A 24,590-nucleotide genomic window follows, 5' to 3' on the forward strand; every position below is an offset into this window, starting at 1 on the left:
CGTACGAGGTACATCGATCAGTACGAAGATTTTTAATCAACTTGCGAGAAAAATGTTGCACGAGTGCAGCGTTAGTTTATCGTTCGTTGCGTATCGTGCGACTGCGCTTGCAATTCGCAAGAGCTTTTTGGTCTTACATATTCCGAATAAACATCGTGTTGTTTCGATTAATGGAATTGCACGTTTACACGTTACAGAGCGAAACGAACGATCGTTCCGATGATCATTTCCGTCGTTCGATCGCAGATGTGTGCGATTAAACGCGATACACGTGCCTCTATTTGAGAAAGACGTGCCGCAAGATTAAATGTCGCAATGCGCGGCTGACAGTTCGTTAATTAACTCGCGACGAACAAGATCGCCTTGCCGGCACGGCGGCAAGATAATGGAGTTAAATCGAGAAATCTGTCGCCAGTCGATCTACGTATGTATGCCTTGGGTCATTAAATGCGACTGTCTGCCGGTTTAATTCGCGTAATTTCGCTAATAACATTCCACGGCAAACATCTGGTTACATGTATCACGGAGTAACAATTCCCTCTACGAAAGTTTCTCGTCGAACACGGCGTGACGAGAAATAATTAAATATAAATTATTATATCGCAAAATTCAAAAATTTCAAAAGATAGACACGCGAATGGTAATGATATCTATTCGAAGAATGAGAAAATTAACAATAACATGTACATACATATATATGGTAACATATATACAATATTACTACGACATGTAAAATTTATTACAACACACGTGATACGTACAAACGTTATCTACTTGTAAGAACAGACACATGCAAAATTGACTGAAAATACCGATGACACGGCGTATGCTATTCCATGGGTCTCGAATGTGTTTGATACGTAACATTGTAGCAAGAATTCAGTCGTTTGAATCTGTTAAATGGCACATGAGTATGTGTACGGTATAAATAATTGCAGGAATAAACTTTTCTCTTACTTTATCGACCACCGACAAGTTGCTGGGACTTTTTCGTAATCTTCTCACACATCGCTGTTACCAGCTTGTTGCTAATCGGCGAGATAGAAGAATATTGTTTTCATAAAATCCATTCGCTTTTACTTGATTTATTCAGCTCTACTCGACGCTCAGAAAACTTATAAACATATTGCTTACGTAGGATAAACTTCTGAATGTGAAACTGGAAACTAAATAAATTCACAGTTTACAAATACTTACATATATATGTAATATCAAAAGAAAAGGGGGTATACGCTTGGTCTATCATATATGATATTTAAGTTCGAGTTTTCTCGGGATAGTATAAGTTGTAAATTTAAGGTATAAACTAAGAATCGTAAGAGTACTGTGGAAGAGAGAAAAAGAGAGAGAGAGAGTGTAAGGAAGAGTGTATGCCTTAGTGACGTCAAAGCTAAATGAGTAAAAGAGTGGAAGAAGGGTGCGAGGGTGAGGATTTTTTGACCCGGGAAGACAGACGTTGTAAACTGAATGTTAGAATAAGACGTACGATGATATCGTAGTCAGTTTTTGATTTGGGTATTGTTCGTTAAAATAAAACTAAACTTCTCTTCAAATAGAACATCCTTTCTTGTCCTTACTCTAGACTATTTAAGATACTACATATAGGTGGTAGCCTGCACGAAGGTTCCGCTTGGAAAATCAATGTAAAAACAGCATAAAATACTGATCGAGAGTATTGTGAGAGAAATCGGAAGCAACGCAACAAATATAGAAGCTAATTGTGATGCAATTGCGAAACTAGGCGACTTGATTTAATCGCAAAGGTACAGGTTGAAGGTGTTGGCAGGCAACATTTCTGGTTTAATCTCATTATAATTTCGACGCCGCGCCGGCGCTTTGTGCGGTACGGCACGGTTTGGTACAGTACAACGTGTCGTGGTACGACGTGCCGTGGTGCCGGCGTTCCAAAGTGTCCTCCTTAGTGTATGACCAAAGTTTTCGCGCCCGAAGAATCGATATAAGACGGACAAGGCGAAGCCAATAGCGCCGGGTACAAGACGAAGAGCTCGGTTATTCGGTACGTCACGATTAATCGCTTCGGTTGCCCCCGGTATAATTAAATTAAACTTCTCAAGAATTTCACTTAGCCCCCGAAGACGAAGGTCCAATGTGTTACCGGTTCCTATAACGAGAGTCCGCTTGTCCAGAGGAACTTGGAACGTGCATCAAGCGGACCCCACTTGTCTTCCCATGAAATCATCTAGCTGTTCTTTACCCTCCGTCCTTCTATTTCTTCTTCCTGCTTAGCGCCACGGTTCCTTAAAGAGGGGAATATTAATGGACCGGAGATGAAATATATCAAACACGTACATCATCCAAGTAATATAGAAACGCAAAGGTAAATGACTAAGGTTGCTTTAATCGTTGAACCGTTAATTTCACGATGCGTATCGCTCGTGTTGTACGCACGTACTCGTGTGCATATCGAAACGGCAACCGAGTGTCAGAAACTCCGTTATTAATTCCGATAATAAGGTCTCTGCGTTTAAATTCGTTTCTCGTATTACGCGAATTTTTTGTAAAATATCTAGCACGTCGATTATAGTCGTTGCATAGCGATCAAGCGCGAATACGAACGAACATTAAGTTACGATCAGCCGTGTATAGCATTTATTCGTCATGTTTGAGAAGCGACTTCGTTTTGAGGTATCGAGTTATCGAGGATCGTAGTTGTTACTGTCATCTCGGTCGTAGAGTTGAAAGAGGAAGGAGAGACGCGGTGCGCTCGATCGCCAATAAGAAAGCGTAGAAACGCGCGAGTATATCTTCGTGTGAAATACGTTCGCAGGTTTTACGCGCTGTTAGCATTCGTGTCAGGAAGATGCTCCAACGTGAAACGAGCCACCGGTGCGCGCTGTTTCCGTGGAATTATACGATTGAAGAAAACACTTACTCGCCTGTGAAACGACCCCCGCCCCTCGGTTCAGCCTGCACTCGCGCGTGTCCGCGTTTCTCTGTCCGCTTTTACGAGCAGCCTTTGACGGACTTTCTGTGTGCGTGAAGACGAACAAACGTTTTCCTCTTACGGACAAATCGAACTGTTTATCTTCAATAATGTCGTCGTACTTAACACGGTTGCAACATTTTAAAACGATCGTAAAGTGTCGCGAACGACCGCGTAACCGCTAAGCGTGATCTTTCAGAATCTCGTAGATTTTAAATTTCACAAAGCGAAGATCGAAAGCCAACATTTTCTCGCTTCTATCTTGCCTGTATCCAAATTCTATGGCACGCGTGATGGTTTCTTTGCGACACAGCACGAATACCGCGCCTATCTTCGAACAGTAACATCCGTGGGAAAAACGTACAAGAGACAAAGAACGAGTCGTCGTACAGGTAACTGCGTGAAACGAATCGTTCGTTCGCATTAGAATAGTTAAACCAAAGAATGAAAATAGCGATACACATTGCGCGTACCTGAATTAATGGAACGCAATTGAATGTACTTAAGGATAGAAGAGCTTTTGCTTATTAAGGCACTTTTATACCGTAGGATTACGCGGAAATTCTTAAACGAACTGATCAAAGTAAAGTCAACAAAAGTTACGAAAGTTGATAAGATCCGTCAACTTAAATGGGAGAACCTGTTTGCAACGCTAAAAGCGATAAAAACAGTCATTTAAAACATTTAACTAAGGAAAGTTCGTGTAACACAACGGTGTTGTTACTCCTCGTCATTCCTCTATCTTGTTAGTTGAAATAACCGACAACAAATAAAATTACACCGAGGTAATTTTTACCTAGAAATTTTCGCGGATAATACTTGCTAAGCTACTTAAGTCGGAGCTCCGCGTCGTTGAAATTTTTTAATTTACATTCCCTACATTTCCGGGATTACTGTGTTCCACTCGGCCAGAGTTGGAAACTTTTTCACGTATCGTCAGAAATGAAATATGTACGTTCGCAAATACCGATATCCCAGTTTTACAACGTTCGTTTCTAAGTGTTCGTCTAAGGGCAATGTATTCCGTTCGCTAGCCAATCTGATTTAACTTTTACTATTACACGATGAAACCGCGGCAAATTATCGCTCGAATAATCGTTCGACATTACGAAACTCTTCGCCGATTGCGATCGAACATTACGTGCGTAGAATTCGATTAAAAAGTAATTAGATAAAAATACCATTTCGTAGGTAGCAAGAAATATATGTATCTATATTTGCATATATTTTCAAGCAAACATAGCTAGTTTACGAATGAATGATATCATCGTTATCCTTGACTACCTATATAGTATGCTGGATGTATATTATACCGCGGCAATTATGCACATCAGTTCACATCTATTGCCCTGCAGCTCTCTCGCCTACAGACAAGTCAGACGTCTTGACTTTTCGGGATAACCGTTTCCGTTTATCATACATCAAGAAACTGCTCCTTGCAGTTCTCGTCTATTCCTTAACCACTTCGTCGTTATAGTAATTCTACTCCACTACATTATCCTTAAACGGTAATAATTAATCTTTTGGAATTCAATTCTCTTCCGCAGTTTATTTTCCATATGCGTGATATAACAGTTAACAAAATTTCTCACCGTTCGGACAATAGTTTTGTGTACTCTACGCCTACGTTTTATTTTTTCTTCTTTTTTTTTTTTCATGCACATTGTTGAACACGTTTTGTAATGTAACGTGTTCGGAAGCGCCAAATAAAAATCTCTGTTACATAACACGTTTGCAAACATCGTTTTTCTTTAGTATCCTATTTTTTTTTTTTTTTTTTTTTTTAGTGATAGAATTTTGCGATAAATTAACTTGTTAAATTTAGAGATAAATATCTTTACTTGCAACTTATTCAACTTGAATCGAAATAATAATTATATGAAATTTGATTCGATAAATTCAATCAGGACATTACGGTATCCCGTTTTTTGTTAGTATAAATCAACCGTTGTTACTATCTTCCGGCACAGTTTCCAAACAAGTAACGCTATTTTCTATAATGGAACGAGCTGCTTCAAATTCTTATCGTCCGACCAATTTCAATTCATTTCCAAGTCCGTATCATATACATGCACCACGCTGGACATTTAAATCTATTACTACACATTTCTTAGGAAAAGAAAATCTTACTTTAAAATTTACTCGGTATATGTATATTTATCGTGGTTTTTCCAGCAGAACGCTGGAAATGTACGCTCCATATACAACACTATGGTTACACCGTAGAGAATCGACCGAGTTCTCGCCGCTCTGTGACAACTTTCGGGCAACTCTTCAGACACACCTGTGTATGTACCTATTATACTTTACCCAGTTCATGAAATATTTCGTGTCTACAATGTTGTTCATTTCCCCAGGTCTTGTATATGCAATCAATTTCTATTGTTTTCTATGCTTTTTTTTTTTACAAGTTTTAACCCAACGATGAAAAATTGTCAACCGTTGTTAGTTTAGAATAACAAACAAGCGCCTTAGTAATTTACAGTCCGCAACAAGGGACAAAATTCCGGTTGGATACGAAAGACTATACGAATTTATAGATTTCTCAAAAGATTTAAAATAGTCTGATCCGTTACTCGCTGCTGCGACGAAAATGACCGCGAGGATTTCGCGAATCGTGGACTACGACGCAGCGTAGTAAAGAAGTTGCAGAATATATGTATCGTAACGTAAGGCGATAGAATACAATAGAAGGCAAATAACGATCGTCAAAAGCTGACAGGGACGAACAAAGACGTATGTACATATGCGTCTTCGCATTTCATCGTACGTTATTACAACGCGTTGGCGTGATTTATGACGATACAAATTATTAGATTCAGGCATGACGTCCTTTCACGCGAGATCGTTGTTTCTCTTAACGTTTGTTTCAGTTTTTATTGTCACCAAGCCGCATACCTGGCATAGAATAAACCCGATAGTCAATGGTTCTCTCGTGTGCTGCGTTTTGGAGGGTCAGGCGACTCCGAATGTGTGAAATTCTACAATTACGCGAGAACAACGCGATATTCTATCATTATCGATGTAGCTTTTCGTAGACGATCTATCATATTCGCGGCAACGGTTTTGAAAAAGCGATAAATATATAGCAAGTATCGTCGAGAGGACAATGGGTAACGAGTAAATGATAAAAATTAAATTTTCCCAAAATTATGTATATTCTTTGATACGCGAGGCTTAAGATAATAGATAGAACGTTACGTAAAACTTTTGTATTTTAGCTTCCAAATGAGCAACTACCTCGAGTACGGTAAACAGTAAAGGCGGGCAAATAAACTCGACTAAGCAACTGCTATCTTGTACAGAAGTGTAACTGAAATGAAAACAAGAGCATCTTCTTAAAGCATGCTCTTTAAGAGTTACAGAACTATACAGCCGTTTGAGAATGTCCGTGTTTTCTTCTGTTATTTTAAACCCAAACATCTACAGTAGAATCGAGGATTTTAGGAAATGAAGCCAAATTTGCTAAGTGAAACTTTACATGGTAAAACCTTGACGTCGAAAGCGAAGCATAGAATGGATTCGTCGAACATAATTATAAATACTGTTTGACTGTCGTGAAAAATTCGAATCATTGTATAACAGAAAATACACTACAACGTAGCTAGTCGTTAACGTTCTTATGTCTGCCTGTTAATGGCCTTACATGAAACAAGAAGAACGATACTCTACCAGACAATATTAAATCACGATATAGTAATATCTTTATAGGTGATATTTCTGTATCCATTTGATTCGCTTTCGCTCGTTATTATCTTTTCTTACTGATATTACTACTACGGTAGGAAATCGAATTATGCGTATAAAACTTTATGTTCCGCATCATATCTACACAGAGGGTGTTCAGCTACAAGTGTCAGGAAATTTAAGGGATGATTCTTGACACCGAAATAAGGCAAAAATCAAGAATAAAAAGATTGCGTTTTCGGTTCTATTGTTTAGTTACTGACAATTAAAAATACCCCTGCACGCGAGCAAACCCTCCTTACACGAACGAAAGGAGGTCAGCCTAAGCAGTAGGGCGTATATTATATATATGTATACAGTATGCACGGAGATACTAGCATAGCAATTAATAAATTCTCGACACAAGCAGCTTATCAATTCTTAAAGCATATGCAATAGTTTTACTCCAATTGATATTTAAGCTTTCGCATAAGCCAACAAGAAATCAAACTTACAAGAGATAAAATAAAAATTAAAGATACATAAAGTTATATTTAATATGTGATTAATCGATCGAGGCGAATCGATTTCGGGTATCACGCAAGCAGTAAGAAATGGTTTTCATTTGAACGGTACACGACATTCAACGTAAAAATGCAAATGCGCGTTAAAGATAGGCCACGTTAAAGACGCTCGGTGAAAGAGGAAACTAAACGGGTGGCGAAATTTTGAAGCGGCCGGTAACACTTGAAAAACTCGAAGGCCGATAGCCAGGTCGTATATCATGCCGATAGCGCGGCAAAGGATGCAGGGAAACGAGCCTGGCTCGAACTTGTTGAGCAAATAAAACGCTAAAATGTAGTAAGCCGAGGAGAAATCAGCAGTAGAGGTATCAGAAACGTATAGATGTGTTAGTAACTAGCTTTACAGTGTTATAATATTGGTTCGCTGAATATTACTCGTGCGATCGGCCACATTATTTACGCAACGATAAATCGAAGAAAACACTCGCTTCACGCGCGACATTCGAGTGTCTTTCCGATTCCATTCGATAGCCACGTTCTATCGCATCTTACGTCTCTCACCTTCCTGTGTCTGGTGACAAAAATCTAACCTTACTTTTATTTTGTTTCTCTTTTCTCTTTAAAATCTCTCACACACATTCCCTACTTTGTGTACGTTCGTATTGATTCCTTACCGTGTTTGCTCGCTAACACCAAGAACGGAAGTATCGACACATTACACGCAAAATTTCATTGTCGCGTTAACGTAATTCCGCGTGTTTGTAAGTCATGTTCGAAATTTCTCAAACAGTCTACGAGGGTTATCTCTGTTAACTCTTGTATAATTTTCTTTCAATTTAAGCACTATCGCTGATATAATAAATGATATATTAAACAATTCGTAATGTAACAGTAACAGATCTAATTCTAAGCAACCGACAAGTAACAATTACAAACATCGTTACCTATCGGATACATACATAACTTGCGTTCATATATCAAGCAAAGTACCGGCTAAGTGGGTATAATTTTTTAACGCTTAATAAAAAGTCGACGTGTAAAATAAATGAACGGTCAGCGCGAATATTCCTCTATCTCCGTGGACGACAAGTGTCGAATAATCCTTTCGTCTAACTAACGGTTAATAACCTATAGCATTTTCTACAGATTTTTCCTAGAAGTAATTTATCATCAGAAAGGATTCTCAACTCAACGAAGGATATCTTGCTCGGTTTAGGTTACCCCCTCCTTGAAACTCCTGCCTTGTCGGAATTACAATTATCAAAGTTAGCCGATGAACTTTTAATTAGAATCCGAATAAAGTCTGAAAGGTCGTGACAAATTGAACGACCGAGCGAGTCGGAATGATCGACGAAAAAGCAACGACCGAAAAGACTTTGGAAGAAAGGAAAAAAGTGTCGCAGACTGATAAAGCTTGAAAAGTAGAAACTCTTGTTTCCTGAAGGGGGCAAAAGGATCGCGACTACGCTGCGCGATACGACGCGACGGGAAGCGCTCTTAGAAAATCAACAAGCGTCTGGAATACGAGGAAACGAATGGAATACGAAGGTTCGTTGTATCGTCCTTTGCGAAGCCTTTTGTTCTGGCGCAATACCGCCGTGAAAACTATGTAATTTACGCTCCAGCCAACAAACCAATTACGCGCCTCCGTTAGCTGCAAAGTTACACAGACCTTGTGTAATTTTTCAGTCAAAAAGTGATTAAAGAGGTTAGCAGCGTGTTTTCTCGCACGACACACGTTTACTTTTCGATGAGAGGATTCGTCTTGGCGGAATTGTATGTGACTACAGAGGTGCCAAGTCCGAGTAATTGATCGTCTTTCGTTTCTTATTTCATTCATCTTTTTTTATTTCTTCCTTTCCTACTAAACAATGTCTTCAGACGGAACGTTTACGCGTACGAGTAGTTTCGAACAAATCCCCGTAATATTCCGTGTTGCGTACAGTTTGTCATCCTTCGTAACGGAGTTTAATGCCACAGTATCTAGCTAGTACTGCTACCGTGAGATCAATATCCCGTAAAGGTAGTTTCCCGGGAGACAGTGTATTTTCATTCTATTGGATCAGCAGTATTTTGGGGTCTGATACAGCTTCCGCTATACGTATGTTAATCTAGGAAAACTGCTGTTACCAAACGAGCAGGCTGTTTTTTTAACCAACTCGTATTTCCGGCTATGGCAAAAAATTGTATATCTGCCTTCAATTGGAGCAACGTTTCGCTAAACGATAATCCCGTATTTATGATTTTCCAAGTTTAATATCTTTCTATCGCGTCAAGCGTTTCGTCGCTGCTTTCCAGAAATTTTATCTTCCAAGTAGTTTCTGACCCCACTTTCTTGTCGGTTCGTATTCGTCCGATCGAATATATCCAAAGAACAACTCGACTGGTTCGTCTATGGTATGAAGTAGAAGAACACAGATGAAAGACGAATGATAGGAAACGAGCGAAGACGAGACGCCCGGAGGTAGTTGTCCCAGAATCAATCTTCTGCAAGCGAGGGCGCTCTTTCTTAACTGCTAAGGGAGTTCTACTGACACGGAAGCAGAAACTATCGGCTTGGCGACATCGCCGCGGTAATTGCACGCTTCTCGAACAACGAAGTCTTTCGTAACTGGATTTCTTGGCTCTATTCGATGTCGAGTTTTACTGCAGTCCGGTTTTTCCTCCGATGTCTCTGTCCCACCGACGCTTTGTCTGACTTTTCGGTTTTAATCGACGATTATTAATATTATCATGTTACTTTATTATATTAGTATCATTAAGATTGGTAAAATACGTGTACGCTTTGAACTATCTGTATATTGAAGGTTTTTTGGAAATTCTAATTTTTGAATAAGAATATATTGAACCGTAAAATCTAACTGAAGTACATACGTATGTGTTACTTTTTGGTATTCATCACAGACAATAATTTACTGTCATATGATACGCTTTCGATACGGCACAGTATGGACTTTCGCGTTGTAGCTATATAGATTACCTGAATTAAGATTTTAACTAAAATTTTTAAATAAAATTTTTTTAGCTAGATTTTTAGATCATGCGAATCAGTATGAACCATTTTTTTGAGTTTTTCAATATTTATTTAGTCACATTCATACATATGATATAAGATGAAGTCGTAGCATAATGAAAAATGAAATAAATTGCTTTATCATAAAACGTAATACCACAGCATTCGGTTATTCATGGGACAATTACCAACGAAATATTACAGTCTAATAAGCAAACTTGATTTTTGTATATGTATATATTAAAGATAGTAATTTATACCATCTACAGTGGTTTAAATACGGAGAAATAAAATAATTAACAAGTGTTCCTACCCTACTTCGACGTGTATTGAAAGATTAATGTTCAATGGCAACATTTTTCAAATTATTATGTGTCTACATATATTAATCAAAATATTAGTCAATAATAAGATCAACGAGTACCAAATAATACTAAATGATTCTTTCCTAGGTCAACATCGTGTTTTAATTATTATCGTTTTTCGATGTATTTCCAAATATTATATAACATTTACATTGGTTTATCTATGAATATAAAATTTATCGAAGGTGGCAATGTGTTCGAATCTAATATATAGTTTGTTTTAAAAATCAAATAAAATTATGTATCAATACTTAACGTTAAATTACTTACTGTACATTATACAAGGTTACATGTTTATTTCAAATAAAATATAACTTAATAATTAGAGTAAATGGAAACGATATAGTGAAATTTTAAAATCGATCAGTCAAAGGTTAGAGTAGACAGCTTTCGATAAAAGCGTTAGGTAGTCGTCAACTGATCCGGATAGGATGGACCATGGCAGGGCACGCTGCTCGGATAGAAGCATCGGTCCCACAATCCAAAACGCCAACAATACAATTGCAGGAGTCGTACGTAAAGCTAAAGCACTGGGCCTTATCATCGCCTAAGGCAAAACAAAACCAGTCTTTCCCACAAAATAAGAAAGATTACGGACCCGTTTGCCACCGTCAAAGCCTTCCTCGTGCAGGAGAAAAGGTATATGAAATACTTGAGTACAATCATGAGCAAGAATCCCACTTTCGTCGCGCAAATTGATAAGAGCAATAGAGCTTATGAACAAATTAAGCCGACTCATACCGAATATAGAGAGACTAAGATAGCCGTGCAGGCGATTCCTGGCCGCCGTAGTACGATTCATCCTACGCATATGGCGTGTCGGTGTAAGCCTGGACGGTCAAGAGGCAAACACACGCGACACACGTGTACAAAGTCCACGCATTGTACGCGTTCCGATTCTCCGGAGCATATATCATTGTCCCGAATAAAGTGTGATAGCCGAGCTTTCCCCTTTGACTTTCTAATTACCCAGAGACAAGAGGAGAGAGTTGCAGCAAAGGACTACAAGCAAACACTCACCTTCCCACAAGGAGAGGGGCAAAGATCAAGAAAAGATGTAAAGCGAATGCCATTCGGAAATAACAAGAAAGATGGTCCGGGAATGCGGGAACGTGTCACTGAACCAAGTTCCTGAAAGTTGTAAGCATTAACCACTGACTGATTTTACGATCTCGCTATATCGCTCGCACCTTTTATATATATCCTAATTCATCCACTTCGTATCAGAGTTTAGTTTAATACGGACAACATGCAATTTTCAACAGAGAATTTCTGAAAAATGTATAACTTATTTAATAATGATGGTATTTTTAGCTCATAATCAAATTATAATACTTGGTTACATTTGTATGAAATGTCATATGGTTGAATTACTAATAACAGTTCCATAGGATAGTAATTTGAAATGATTAAATGAAACTCTACCTTATTTATTACCTAAGATAATCTAATAATTCATACAGTCTTCATATGATCTTCAGTTATCATCACCATCGTCATCGTCATCCGATATATACTTTTTAGTGACCCTTTTCCTCCGGCCACCTCTACCTTCGCCCTTCCTTCCTTTCAACTTGATTCTCATTCTAACAGTGGAATCTGCGTCCGATCCTTCTTCGCCTTCACCTTAAAAATTTCATGCATATAGAATCGTTTTACTATGATTTTTAACATGTTTTATTAAATCACAATAATAAGGGAAGCACCTTTATCATCCATGTCGGAATTATTGCCTTCCTCTTCGATACGTTGACGCGCATTCGTAAATACAGATTGTAAAACAATGGAATCTTCGTGTATGAGAGAAGCTTCTTCATTATAAATTTGTGCATTTTTACACAGCTGCATAAAGTCTTTCTCAAGATCGTCAAAATCGGCATACTGTAACAATAAGTATACAAAAAATTAATTCGCCAATTAAAAAATAAATAACTGCAATGATCGTAAAATAAAGGAACAAGTAAAAGCTCTATAATTGCTCGCAAAGATCGTAACTTTAATTTTAACTGCTCATGTTTTATCCCCACCAGTAATATAATATGCCAGCGGCTTTCCTTTCAAGATCCGTATCGTCTTCATATTGGTGAAACGACACTAATGCAACGACGAAATTTCTTTATTTTCAATTTTTTGTTAGTACACATTTCATTAACGCGTTACAAAGATTTTTTTGACTAAATGAGATAAAACACGATAATATTACTATAAAATTTGGTTATGACAATTTGGCTTACTGGTCTTTCTTCTCCTTTTGCTGTCCTTCTCTACGTGCATCATTGTCGGCAACATATGTATAAAGAATTTGAAGAGTTGTGTCCACGTTTCGTTAACTACTCCCCAGTGGTTCCCACTCTCGAGCTCTTATAGAGTCTTTACTATATACAACAAAAATATTTTATATTTACCTTTCCTTCTTCAATCTTTTGAAGTAATTTATTGATAGTTAATGGTTTTTTAATAATTTCATAATAATCCGGCAATTCTCTTCTGGATGGTAATTTCATAAATGGTTCGCTAAGGAGCCTGCCATCTGTACTATCAGTGTAATTAACAACTACCATAAGCAACTTTTTCATAGCTCGTTTCATTTTCGGGTCAATTGAAGATCCTGTTCCTCTTCGCTTCTTTGGCATAGGCTCGTCGTCCTCCTCGCCTTTCTTCTTCCGTTTTCGTGTCTTCTTCTTCTTCTTATCGTCTTCCTCTTCCTCTTCGTACTCAGCTCCATCGTCATCGATTGCTTTCAGCCATTCTTTTTCAGTCAAACTGTCAGTATAATCGACTTCCTTCCGTTGCCTTGAACCTCGTCCAAGGAATCTATCCTCATCTTCTTCATACGTCCACCTTTCAACCTCATCATCATCTTTTACTAACCAATCGGGCAACTCAGCTTCCTCCAATAGTCGGGACTTTCTGTTTGGACCCAGCTTCGCTTCTTCCCTTCTTCGTTCTAAATCTAACTTTTGAAATATTTCAAATTCACCTTCCGTTCGTGCAATCATTTGATTAACCGTTTCATCGTCCGGTACTTCATTTTCTTCTTCATCTTCAGCATCATCTTGATGCAAAATGCTTTGTAAGAATTGTTGCCGTTCAGAACCAGTTGACTTTTGATCGAACATTCCTGCTTGTATAACCTTTTCATCCATGTTCAATTTGTATCTAGCTGCAGCCAATATTCTTTCTTCAACCGAATTAACCGTCATTAATCTGAGTACGCGTACTTCATTCTTTTGTCCAATTCTATGTGCTCTATCTTGTGCTTGCAAGTCCTGATGCGGATTCCAATCAGAATCGAAAATAATAACGGTATCCGCAGCTTGCAAATTTAATCCAAGACCACCAGCACGTGTCGATAGCAAAAATAAGAAATATTCGGAACCAGGATCGTTGAATTTTTTGAGTAAGTCTCCTCTATCTTCAGCTTTCGTAGTGCCATCTAATCGCAAATACATAAATCCTCTCCAACTTAAGTAATCTTCCATAATTGTCATTAACTGTGTCATTTGACAAAATAATAGTACTCTGTGATTTGTCGCTTTCAATTTCGGAAGAATACGATCCAGCAATTCAAATTTTCCAGAGGCACGGTACAGGTCGGGACCAGTAATCACACCAGATCCTTGCGTACCTACATGCTCGCAGTATTTTTCTTCAATAGCTTGGAACATGAATGGATGATTGCATAATTTTCTCAATTGCACAATGGTGTTCATTAGAGCTTTGGCGCCTCCTTTGCCCTGTTTTCCCTTTTCCGAGCCATCAGTTAGCAATACACCCTTACTCTGCATGTGTTTATAAAGAACCTTTTGCAGTCCAGACATATCGCATTTGATTATGTATTCAACTTTATCAGGTAACTGTGATTCAACTTCTTTCTTTAAACGCCTCAGTAAGAAAGGACGTAATACTTTATGTAATCGGCGAATAATAAGAATAGTTTCTTCTTCATTTAATTCTACCTTTTCACCAGTGGTTGCGAATGGAGCATTGAACCATTGTTCGAAAGTACTACAAGATTTAAAGATTGAAGGAAGTAAAAAATTTAATAACGCCCACAATTCAGGCAATTTATTTTGCAATGGTGTTCCTGTCAGTAGAAGCCGATGAGGAGCCAGATAATGTGTATTTAATACTTGAGTTAGTTTACAGTGATGATTTTTCATTCTATGTCCTTCGTCGATAATCATATATTTCCACTGCAATTTTGCTAAAACGCCCTTATCTTTAATAACATATTCATAAGTAGTAAGCAAAACATTAAATTTAGTGGCTCTCATTTGAGATTGAATGGCTCTTCTGCCAGCTGGTGAACCTTTATACGACACAACTACAACACTAGGAGCCCATTTCTCAAATTCCAATACCCAATTCGACAAAGTTCTAAAAAGAAGTGTTAAAAGTTACATTTAAGTATTGCAGACGTAATTTTAATTTTTTACATTTTTATTATTTTAGAAAATTTCATAGAAGTAATACTTACGATAAAGGGACAATTATAAGAAATGGCCCATTTACTTTTTTTTTCTCCATAAGATAAGTCACCAAAGCTATTGTTTGAATAGTTTTGCCAAGACCCATTTCATCCGCAAGTATACCATTGAGGTTATTGTTAAATAATGACACCAGCCATTCCAAACCCTAAAATTAACAGAAGTTTTACAATGCATATTGTAAGAACAATTTTTAATGCAAGACATGTTAATGTCAAACCTTGATTTGATATTCTTTCAATTTTCCATTGACCATGATAGATGCCTGTTCTGTTACTACCTCGTGCACAGTGTGTGCAATACTGTAATACGTTTGTTCTTCCGTTTTGTATTCGTCATCCTCTACTTTGGCTTTATGTATAGTCTTTTTAACCTTCTCTTCTTCTGAATCGCCAGTAGATTTTTCTTTATTTTCCCCTTTTTCTTCACCTTCATTTTCTTCTTCCTCTTCATCTTCATCATCTTCACTTTCGGATTCAATTGGTTCCCATCCTGGATGAGATTCTAAGAATTGTGAAAGTTGACTCATTAGCGGTGCTTCTTCGCCAGTTAATGTGCGACCAGTAGCTGTTTCAATCACACCAACACGAGTATCTTCATTAGCATTTCCATCTTCGCCTCCTTCGCCATCTTGCAACTTCTTCTTTTTCTATTTCAGTGATAGTCCAAAATACATTAAATTAAGTACTCATGGGTGTAGAAAGTGATAAAGATATTTATACCTTTTTACGCTTTTGTTCTTCCACTTGCTTCCTTTTTTGTTCTATCTTGTGTTGTTTTACCATTTCAGTAAGATTACTGATATATTCATCTGTCTGTGACAACAGAAACGCTAACCGTTTATCCTTCTTTTGGTCAATCAGTTTTCTGTAACCTTCTTCGTCTTCCGCCATAAGACGTCTCATACGTTCTTTCTCAATACGCTCCTGTTCTTTCTTCTGTTCTCTTTCAGCATTTGCATGATAATTTAGAACAGCTTTGTTGAGTCTTGCCAATTTGGCCACATTATTTCGATGAAATTCTTTGAAATCTTTACCATGTTGAAGTACAGAACTAAGAAACTCCTTTTAAAATAGAAATGAAAATTACATACTATTTCTCCATTTAATAATAATTTTAGCAAAAAGTTAGAAATCTAATTACTTGATGTTTTTGTCTTCGTTTACGTTCAGCTTCCAATTTTTGTTGCTTTTCGAGTTTCTCTGTAGCTCTGGCTTCCCTAAGTCCTTGTCTTTTCGTACGCTTGTAGGCTTTTACATTCACTGCAGTTTCTAAGGTAGTATCTTTTCGAGTACATGCTAAAATCTGTAAACGATAATAGCTATAACTAAAAAGAAGCTATAGTAACGGAATAATACTATCTATTTATTTATTTTTTTTTTTATATTCTAATATTCTATTCTGTTATATTATTTTATTTATTAATTACTCCTTTAACAGAGTGATATTATTAATATTTGTTACGATTACCTCTGATCGTAGTTGTCTTTGGAAATTCAGTACCCTAAGCATCCGTAACTCAATCTGTGCCTGGATACGGAGATCTTCTGGCATGTTAGTTGGTAAATTGCTCAATTGTTCCATTCGTAACGCTATGCGTGCTGCAACTCTATTATTAAAGAAATCATGAACTAAAGTCACTAAAGCTTCAGCAAATCCATACAGTATGTCTTTTTTAAATATTATTTAACATACGTAACCATAAAACGTTTTAATTGAAGAAATGCATGTGTCGCTTTCCTTGATGTATGAGAGTGAAGTTTGTTTTCACATTGGACCCTACCATGCCAGTATTAGTATATTTTAGATAAATATTTTAATTAATTCAATAACTACCTGTTTTCACGTTCCTGCAAAATCAGTAGCGGATCTAAACCAGCTGGTTTTGCCACACTTGTCACTCTGTTAGTTTTAGCACCTGGTTGAGGAGGTTGTTGTTGTTGTGGTGTTTGGCAACCTGGTCTTGGAGGAACCGCAGGACCAATTACATTTGGTCCAGAGATTTGTGGACCTGTAGTAGTAGGAGGTCCTTGAGATGGATCTATAGGAGTACGTTGTCCCATACCTGGAGGAGGAGGTGCTCCACCTATTTACATCAATCTTAAATCAAACCCCCAGTTTGGATCATCCTACTCTACTTTTGTATTTTTATAATATTAGTAAAATTAGAAATACATCTAATTACAAGCGAAAATTATATATATCAGTCATTAATAAATCAAATTGTTAAATAATGATTATTATTCAACTATAAATAGAAATTGTTAAATAATGATTATTATTCAACTATGAATAGAAATTTATTATTGAGTTCATGAAAACAATATATTGCTAGATATAATTTTTAATACATAAAATAGAAAGGATTAAATGTTTTACTAAATGAGTAGAAAGAACAATGTTAAATACATTCTTTCTCTCTATAAATAATAATTTAAATAGAAGTAATACGTATTTAATTAAGGTGGAAGCTATAACAAATAAAAATTCACATATACAGAACATTCTGAAAATAAGCTTGCAAATTCTTGTAGAATCTTGATAAATCATTCTAAACTAAAATATCATGTATTATCTTTATTTATTTCTATTTGTAAAAAATATATAACAAAAGTAAGATACACAATATTTTAAATTCCGTTGTAGGTTTCCGATTGTAGGAAAATTCTCTCAAATATAATTTATTTGAGGAACTCTATTTATGAGACTTTCAACTTTGCTTGAGGAATTTGAGCAAATAGCTCATATTATTTGAGTTTAACAATGTCACTAAGCAATTACCTAAAGGGCAAATAAACAGTTTTGGAATTGTGGAAAACTATGCTATGAAATTCTACTAATTAAAATTAGTTTCATTTACAAAAAGTGATACTGACATGTATTTTACTTATGCGCTTATTTTAAAAAATCTTACATGTAAAAATAATATAATTTTTCTCTGTTTGCAATTACTAAACGAATAGTACTTGGTATCTACTCAATATGTGACATTTCTGACAAAAAATAGTTTACTAAATACTATACATGTAAAAATTTATTGGTTGTTTCTTAGTATACTCTCTATATATAACACAGTGTATATTTTTAAAACAATACAAAAGATAGAGTAGTCACCTAAAACACAAAACTAATAGCACCTATGTTTAATTTACCTTGAACTGCAAGTGCAAGTTGTTGCGATAACGGTTGATTTCTTGCTAATAATCGATATGCCATTATCTGTACACTGCAAACAATTATATATAAAACATTAATATCTTCAGATAATTGATGCAATTAATTACATATATAATTAACAAATATATTCTATATAGTATACCGCAATTGTTGTAATTGTTGTGAACTAAAAGCTTGTTTCTCTCCAATGTTGCCTTGACGAGCCCTTAAAGCTAGTAGCTGAGAATAACGTGGATCCTCTTGAAGTCCCTTTTCTTCCATTGAATCAATAGCTTTCTGTAAAGCATTCAAATTTTCTTGTCCAGCACCAGGTGGACCACCAGGTCCAGTTTGACTCATTTGATTCACAGGTGCACCAGGCCCGATTGGCGCTGAACCTCCAGGAACAATTTGTTGGCCCTGTGAACCAGGGCCAATTTGGCCAGAAGATGACTGCCCACTTGGTCCCATTTGATTGCTAGCACCACTGTGGCTTAACTGATTGTTTGGTCCATTTGGTCCTATTTGATTACCAGGACCACCAGGTCCCATTTGATTTGCAGGACCACCTGGTGGTATTTGTACTCCTGAACCACCTGGAACCATTTGCCCTCCAGGACCATTGGGTCCCATTTGACCACCTGGACCTATCTGTCCACTTGGACCATTTCCAGGACCCATTTGACTATTTGAGTTATTTCCTGGGCCCATTTGTCCTCCAGACAAATTTCCTGGTCCCATTTGACTATTGGGTCCACTTCCTGGACCCATTTGTCCGCTAGGTCCGCTTCCTGGTGTCATCGGGTTTCCAGGAGCATTTCCAGGTCCTATTTGATTTCCACTACCACTTCCTGGTCCTATTTGCCCTCCAGGACTGCTTCCTGGCCCTATTTGACCTCCAGGTCCACTACTTGATACCATTTGTCCACCAGGACCACTTCCAGGGCCCATAGAACCTCCAGGTCCATTGCTTGGTGGCATCTGTCCTCCAGGTCCACTTCCTGGCCCCATTTGTCCAAGACTACTTCCTAATTGTCCCCCAGGTCCACTACCCGGACCCATTTGATTACCTGGCCCTCCTGGACCCAACTGACTTCCAGGCCCTCCCATTCCCAGTTGTGATGAGGCAGATCCGATACCCATCTGTCCAGGAGCATTTGGACCCATTGGCGAGGGTCCGTTATGTCCCATTTGGCCAGGTGCATTTGGCCCAATTTGTCCACCTTGTCCAACAGGCCCCATGGGACTAGGTCCCATAGGGGTTTGACTACTAGGTAGCATTTGATTTGGACCTCCAGGACCCATTTGATTTGGTCCTCCTGGCCCCAAGTTATGTGCAGTAGAACCACCTGGAGGCATTTGACCTGGCCCTCCAGGGCCTAAATGATTTCCTGGTCCGCTAGCACTCATATGTCCAGATCCTGGTGGACCACTTGCATTTATATGACTTGGTATGGATGGTCCGCTATTTAAATGACTTCCAGGCGGACCACTAGCATTCATATGAGTTGAACCTGGTGGACCGTTTGTATTAATATGTCCTGGTCCAGGAGGTCCATTAGTGCTCATATGTCCTGGTCCAGGCGGACCACCTGAACTCATATGACCTGGTCCTGGTGGCCCAGTCGCATTCATATGGCCTGTTCCAGGGGGTCCAGTTGCATTCATATGGCCTGGTCCTGGTGGCCCACTTGAATTGATATGTCCTGGTCCTGGTGGTCCAGCTGCATTCATGTGGCTTGATCCTGGTGGGCCACTCATATGTCCTGGTCCTCCAGGTACCATTTGCGAATTTGAAGGTCCTCCAGAACCCATTTGTGGCACAGGTCCATTTCCAGGACCCATTTGAGGAGGAGCCTGACTCATATGTGGACCTCCTGGTGGCCCTCCAGCAGCTTGGCCCAAATGACTTGCTCCAATCGGTCCTGAACCTCCTGGACCCATTTGACCAGGACCTCCTGGACCCATTTGACCAGGGCCTCCTGGACCCATTTGACCAGGGCCTCCTGGGCCCATTGGACCAGGACCTCCTGGGCCCATTGGACCAGGACCTCCTGGGCCCATTTGACCAGGGCCTCCTGGTCCCATTTGACCAGGACCTCCTGGGCCCATTTGACCAGGACCTCCTGGGCCTATTTGACCAGGGCCTCCTGGGCCCATTGGACCAGGGCCTCCTGGTCCCATCTGACCAGGGCCACCAGCACTCATTTGTCCTGGTCCATTTGCATTCATTTGGTTTGGACCAGATTGCATAATGTGAGATGTTCCTTGAGATCCACTTGGTCCCATTTGGCCTGGTACCATAGGTCCACTGGGAGCCTGCTGAGAATTAGAATTTTGACTAACTGGCATGCCAGGTCCACTCTGATTCTGTAACATCAGAAGTGGTACACTTGTTTCGTTTATCATGCAATTAATATTATTGTTAAGAAATATGATTTCTCATGCAGAAAAAATGTGATACATGATAATGAAATATGGGAAATCAAATTAATTAATTTCACTTTTTATAAATTTCTCAAAGAATAAATAGCTTATTTCTGTAAGTTTATTCTCACGGAGATGGAATAAATAATTATAAATTCTAACAAGGGATGCTTCAAGCATTGTTATAGTAATACTTCCATATGTGAAATAAATAATGTATGTAAATTTGTAATACATAATTGTTTTAGCGAATATAGTATTTCTCCCATTTTTTTTCTAAAAATTGCTGATCAAATATTTCATCTTTTTAAAAGTGCTGGCCTATAAACTGTTGATAAAAATTTGAAATTAACCTTTCTAAGCCACAAGAAAATAAATTAAATATGAAACTTACAGACTTAGAGCAGGAAAAAGATATATTTTGATTAGATGAGTAAAATTAATGTCTTTTTTAATATGAAAAGCTGTTTGTGTGACTAATTTTCATGAGCTTACATAATATATATATTCACAAAAAGCTTTGTAAATATAAACTATCAATAAAAAAATAAAATCAATAAAAAAATAAAAAGTCTAGATAGACAGTAAATTTAATTGCAATTAATAATTGTAAGCTAGTAAATTTTATAGAGTTGCAAAGGACACTCTATTTCTTGTAGTGAATATTACTTTAGCAGTAGGCAATCTGAGATGTGTTTTTTAAGCAGGTCATATGATAAATTAGACATGATTTGTAATATAATTTGTACTATGATACTTTTACTTTAAAAAAAAGAAAGGGAGAGAAAATATTTATAGTACATATGATTTTTTTGTTAAATGTTGATAGTATGCATTCATTTTCCTATGAATATTTGCAATGCCAGAAATCTTTAAATTTGATCCTTAATCTATAATATTTCTAGTAAAATTTAAAAAACAATTTGTTTCACAAATATATGAATTTTTCCCTATTGTTTTGAAAAAATATGTCCTCTTATTGCTTATTCTAGTATAAAACAATCCTTTATAATTTTGTCTAGCAATAATAAAACATGCTGTAATCATCTATAAAAAGTAAAGATAATATTTCTTAAATTTTGTTTTTACCTGTGGACCCATAGCGGATTGCATTTGTTGTGGGTGTGATGGATAATTTTGCTGTTGCGATGGAGGTTGTTGATTCGGTTGAGACATAGGTGGACCTCCAGGTGGCATTGGCGGACCAGTTTGATATGCTTGTGTTGGACTATGAGGATGATGCTGTGGTGGTCCCATGGGACTACCTTGTGGGTTAGAAGGTGATGGTGCCTGCTGAGGAGGACCCATAGGACTTGGAGTTTGCGGTGGAGGCATAGGAGACGATTGTGGTGAAGGACTTGCCATACTGATGTCCTTAAACTTTTAAATATGTGAAGTTCACCACCTAAAATATATGAAAAGATACACAATATTATTAATAATATATATTTACACTAGCTTTGTAGAACATTAATAATATGTATATTCTCATACTGATACTATAATTAATACAAATATTCAAACTGTTTTTTATAGAAAAATCTGGTAATTCATTTCCTTCTGTAATCAAGCTTAAAGACTCTATGCTATTATAAACTGACTATTATATATAAAAAGAGTCATATCAGTACATACCATTATAACATTCGTTTTACTATAATAGAAACAACTTTCATTTTAGTCAGAAGTTAACAACATTACAATGAAAAAGTTGATCAAATTTTATATCGATTTCAGTATAAACGATCATCAACATTCGTTACCGGCCATTTTCTTAGTGTTTCTACTCGCAATACATTAAGCACGTCAGAAATCATGGCTGTCTGTTCAAAGCTATTTCCTACACCTATGTATGTTTCTTTAAATTAAAAACTAATATAAATTCATATTTGTTATGATTACTGAATATATTTGTATATTTGATAAAAGTTGAATCATTTCTCTTCTTTTAATAAATTTAATATAACTTGTGAAACCTAAGAATTTTTATTAAAATTACAACACTATCTTGCTAACTGGTTGGAATTCTACCTTACTAACTGGTCGTGGTTATCCCCACTATTTCTTGGAAGTGCTTCCATGGAGCAGAGCTTCTGCATTATACGTACTCTATATATTTTTTCATTTAGCGTATTTGGAGTCCTAACATTTAATTGTTTTTGTATTAGTTTTGCATATAGGCTCTCAATTTTAAAATCTCACTATTTCAGGTTGGAGATCACAGCCATATAAACAAAGAGGAAATGAGAACATTCACGCCCGTAATTCTAGTTATTTCACAGTACAGGTGCTGCACCATGCGGCCAAGTGCTGAAGTTAACTAAAGTTAGCATATACAAGAACCTATAAAATTAGGGATCTGCCCTGTTAGATTACAATTTAGCATTTACAAGAACCTATAAAATTAGGGATCTGTCCTGTTAGATTGCAATTTAGCATATACAAGAACCTATAAAATTAGGAATCTGCCTTGTTAGTTTGCAATTTAGCATATACAAGAACTTATTTATTTAAGCTTAAAGTTAGAGATTAACTCTGTTTGATTGTACACTAGCATAGACAAGAACCCATTGAGTTCCACGCTATAAGACCTATTTAATTGTACGGTTCTACGAAAAAATTCATATCTACTTTTCTATCTGAGATAAACAATTATTAGAATGACAAAATCGTGCAATAATGAAACTAATTGTAAGTTATCTAACAAAGAGAAATTAACTGTTTACTATACTTTTTTTTGAAGAAAAAGAGAACATTTTTATTAATGTCCTACGCCAATATTCTTCGCGGCTTATTGTGTACGAAATTTTATACACCGATTCTGAATTTTTTCTTACGTTCATCTTACATTCTAGATTCATATTTTTATCTCTTTATCCGTTTATATCTTTACGTCTTATGTCTTTATATATTTATGTTTTTATATACTCATATTTTTATATTTTTATACTTTTATATGTTTATGTTTATAAGCCCAAGAAATTCTGTCTTTCCCAGCAACGGTAACTGTATGAAACCATTGAACACTCATTCTATCGCTTAAGAAATTATCAGTTGCTTGTAATGATCATGGATTTAGGATTTTTTCCCTTTTTAGCTTTCTATTCCAGTACGTATTGGTCGAATCAGAGTGTTTCATAAGGGTTTATTGCTTATTATGATCGCTGAGTAAGACCTGCGAAATCCCTGTGCAGGCCATTCACAGGACGCATCGTACCTCCGAGTGCCGATAATATGGTGATGGTCACTTGCAAAAGGAGAATTACCAATCACACTAAATCAACCATCGCCTTTGCAAATTCGAAAATATTTAGATAATCAATCCGTATCTCTTACCTCCGTCAACATATTTCGTCCGAGGTGTCATCAGACCTTTTCCTCGTATTATCTTAAACGTATTATACGTATGGGGCAGTGTGAAAGTAATAATAAAATTATTAATTTAATTCTATTTAATCCACATTTAATTTGTTTATTTATTCAATCTATTTTCATAAATATCCGTAACTTAGCTACTACAATTTTGAATAAAATGTTTGCATTGTTACTAATATTTAATATGATTAAACTAAAATGCAAACAATAGGAGATGCATACATGGTACTGCATGACTTGCCAGAAAGAAATGAACACGTGAGAAATATTACCTCAATAGCTCTAGCGATAATAATGCACAAACAGAATGCACAACTTACTGTTAGAATTAATGTACACAATGGACCCGATTGTACGGGTGGTTAGATTTAATAATAGTCTTTTTGATGATACAGTAAATACTGCATCAAGGATGAAGTGTTCGGAACTACATCCTTTTTAAATCAATTCCAGAAAGATTCGTAATATTAATATTCCTACATAACGATAATACCATTAAATTTTAATTTTAATTCCAAGTTTTTAAAAAATTTTGAATCACTTCTTTTTCTCTATTCACTAAAAGTATATTTTTTTATATTTTCATTAATTTATCCGAATTACGACAAATTGGATTAATCTTCGTAAATT

General features: G+C 36.8%; 1 protein-coding gene across 10 annotated transcripts in view; it reads right to left on the bottom strand.

Annotated features, from left to right (window-relative positions):
• LOC117215385 (ATP-dependent helicase brm-like) overlaps positions 1–22,882 on the bottom strand; it is a 41,817-nt gene extending 18,935 nt beyond the window's left edge. The window contains exons 1-16 of one of the 10 annotated variants that reach the window (XM_033461801.1): positions 22,617–22,881; positions 21,675–21,990; positions 18,322–20,528; positions 18,155–18,228; positions 16,839–17,088; positions 16,698–16,781; positions 16,473–16,611; positions 16,146–16,307; positions 15,725–16,066; positions 15,223–15,651; positions 14,993–15,150; positions 12,918–14,892; positions 12,219–12,393; positions 11,938–12,138; positions 11,703–11,784; positions 11,533–11,643 (exon numbers count right to left, since the gene is read on the bottom strand). In XM_033461801.1, the coding sequence (XP_033317692.1) occupies positions 11,990–12,138; positions 12,219–12,393; positions 12,918–14,892; positions 14,993–15,150; positions 15,223–15,651; positions 15,725–16,066; positions 16,146–16,307; positions 16,473–16,611; positions 16,698–16,781; positions 16,839–17,088; positions 18,155–18,228; positions 18,322–20,528; positions 21,675–21,950 (6,420 nt within the window). In that variant the 5' untranslated portion in view covers positions 21,951–21,990; positions 22,617–22,881 and the 3' untranslated portion in view covers positions 11,533–11,643; positions 11,703–11,784; positions 11,938–11,989. The other 9 variants (XM_033461790.1, XM_033461785.1, XM_033461770.1 and 6 more) reach the window with 9 other exon arrangements.
• Positions 22,883–24,590: the final 1,708 nt, after the last annotated feature.

This window comes from Bombus bifarius, unplaced genomic scaffold, assembly GCF_011952205.1.
Source record: "Bombus bifarius isolate JDL3187 unplaced genomic scaffold, Bbif_JDL3187 scf7180000007973, whole genome shotgun sequence".
NCBI classification, from domain to species: domain Eukaryota; kingdom Metazoa; phylum Arthropoda; class Insecta; order Hymenoptera; family Apidae; genus Bombus; species Bombus bifarius.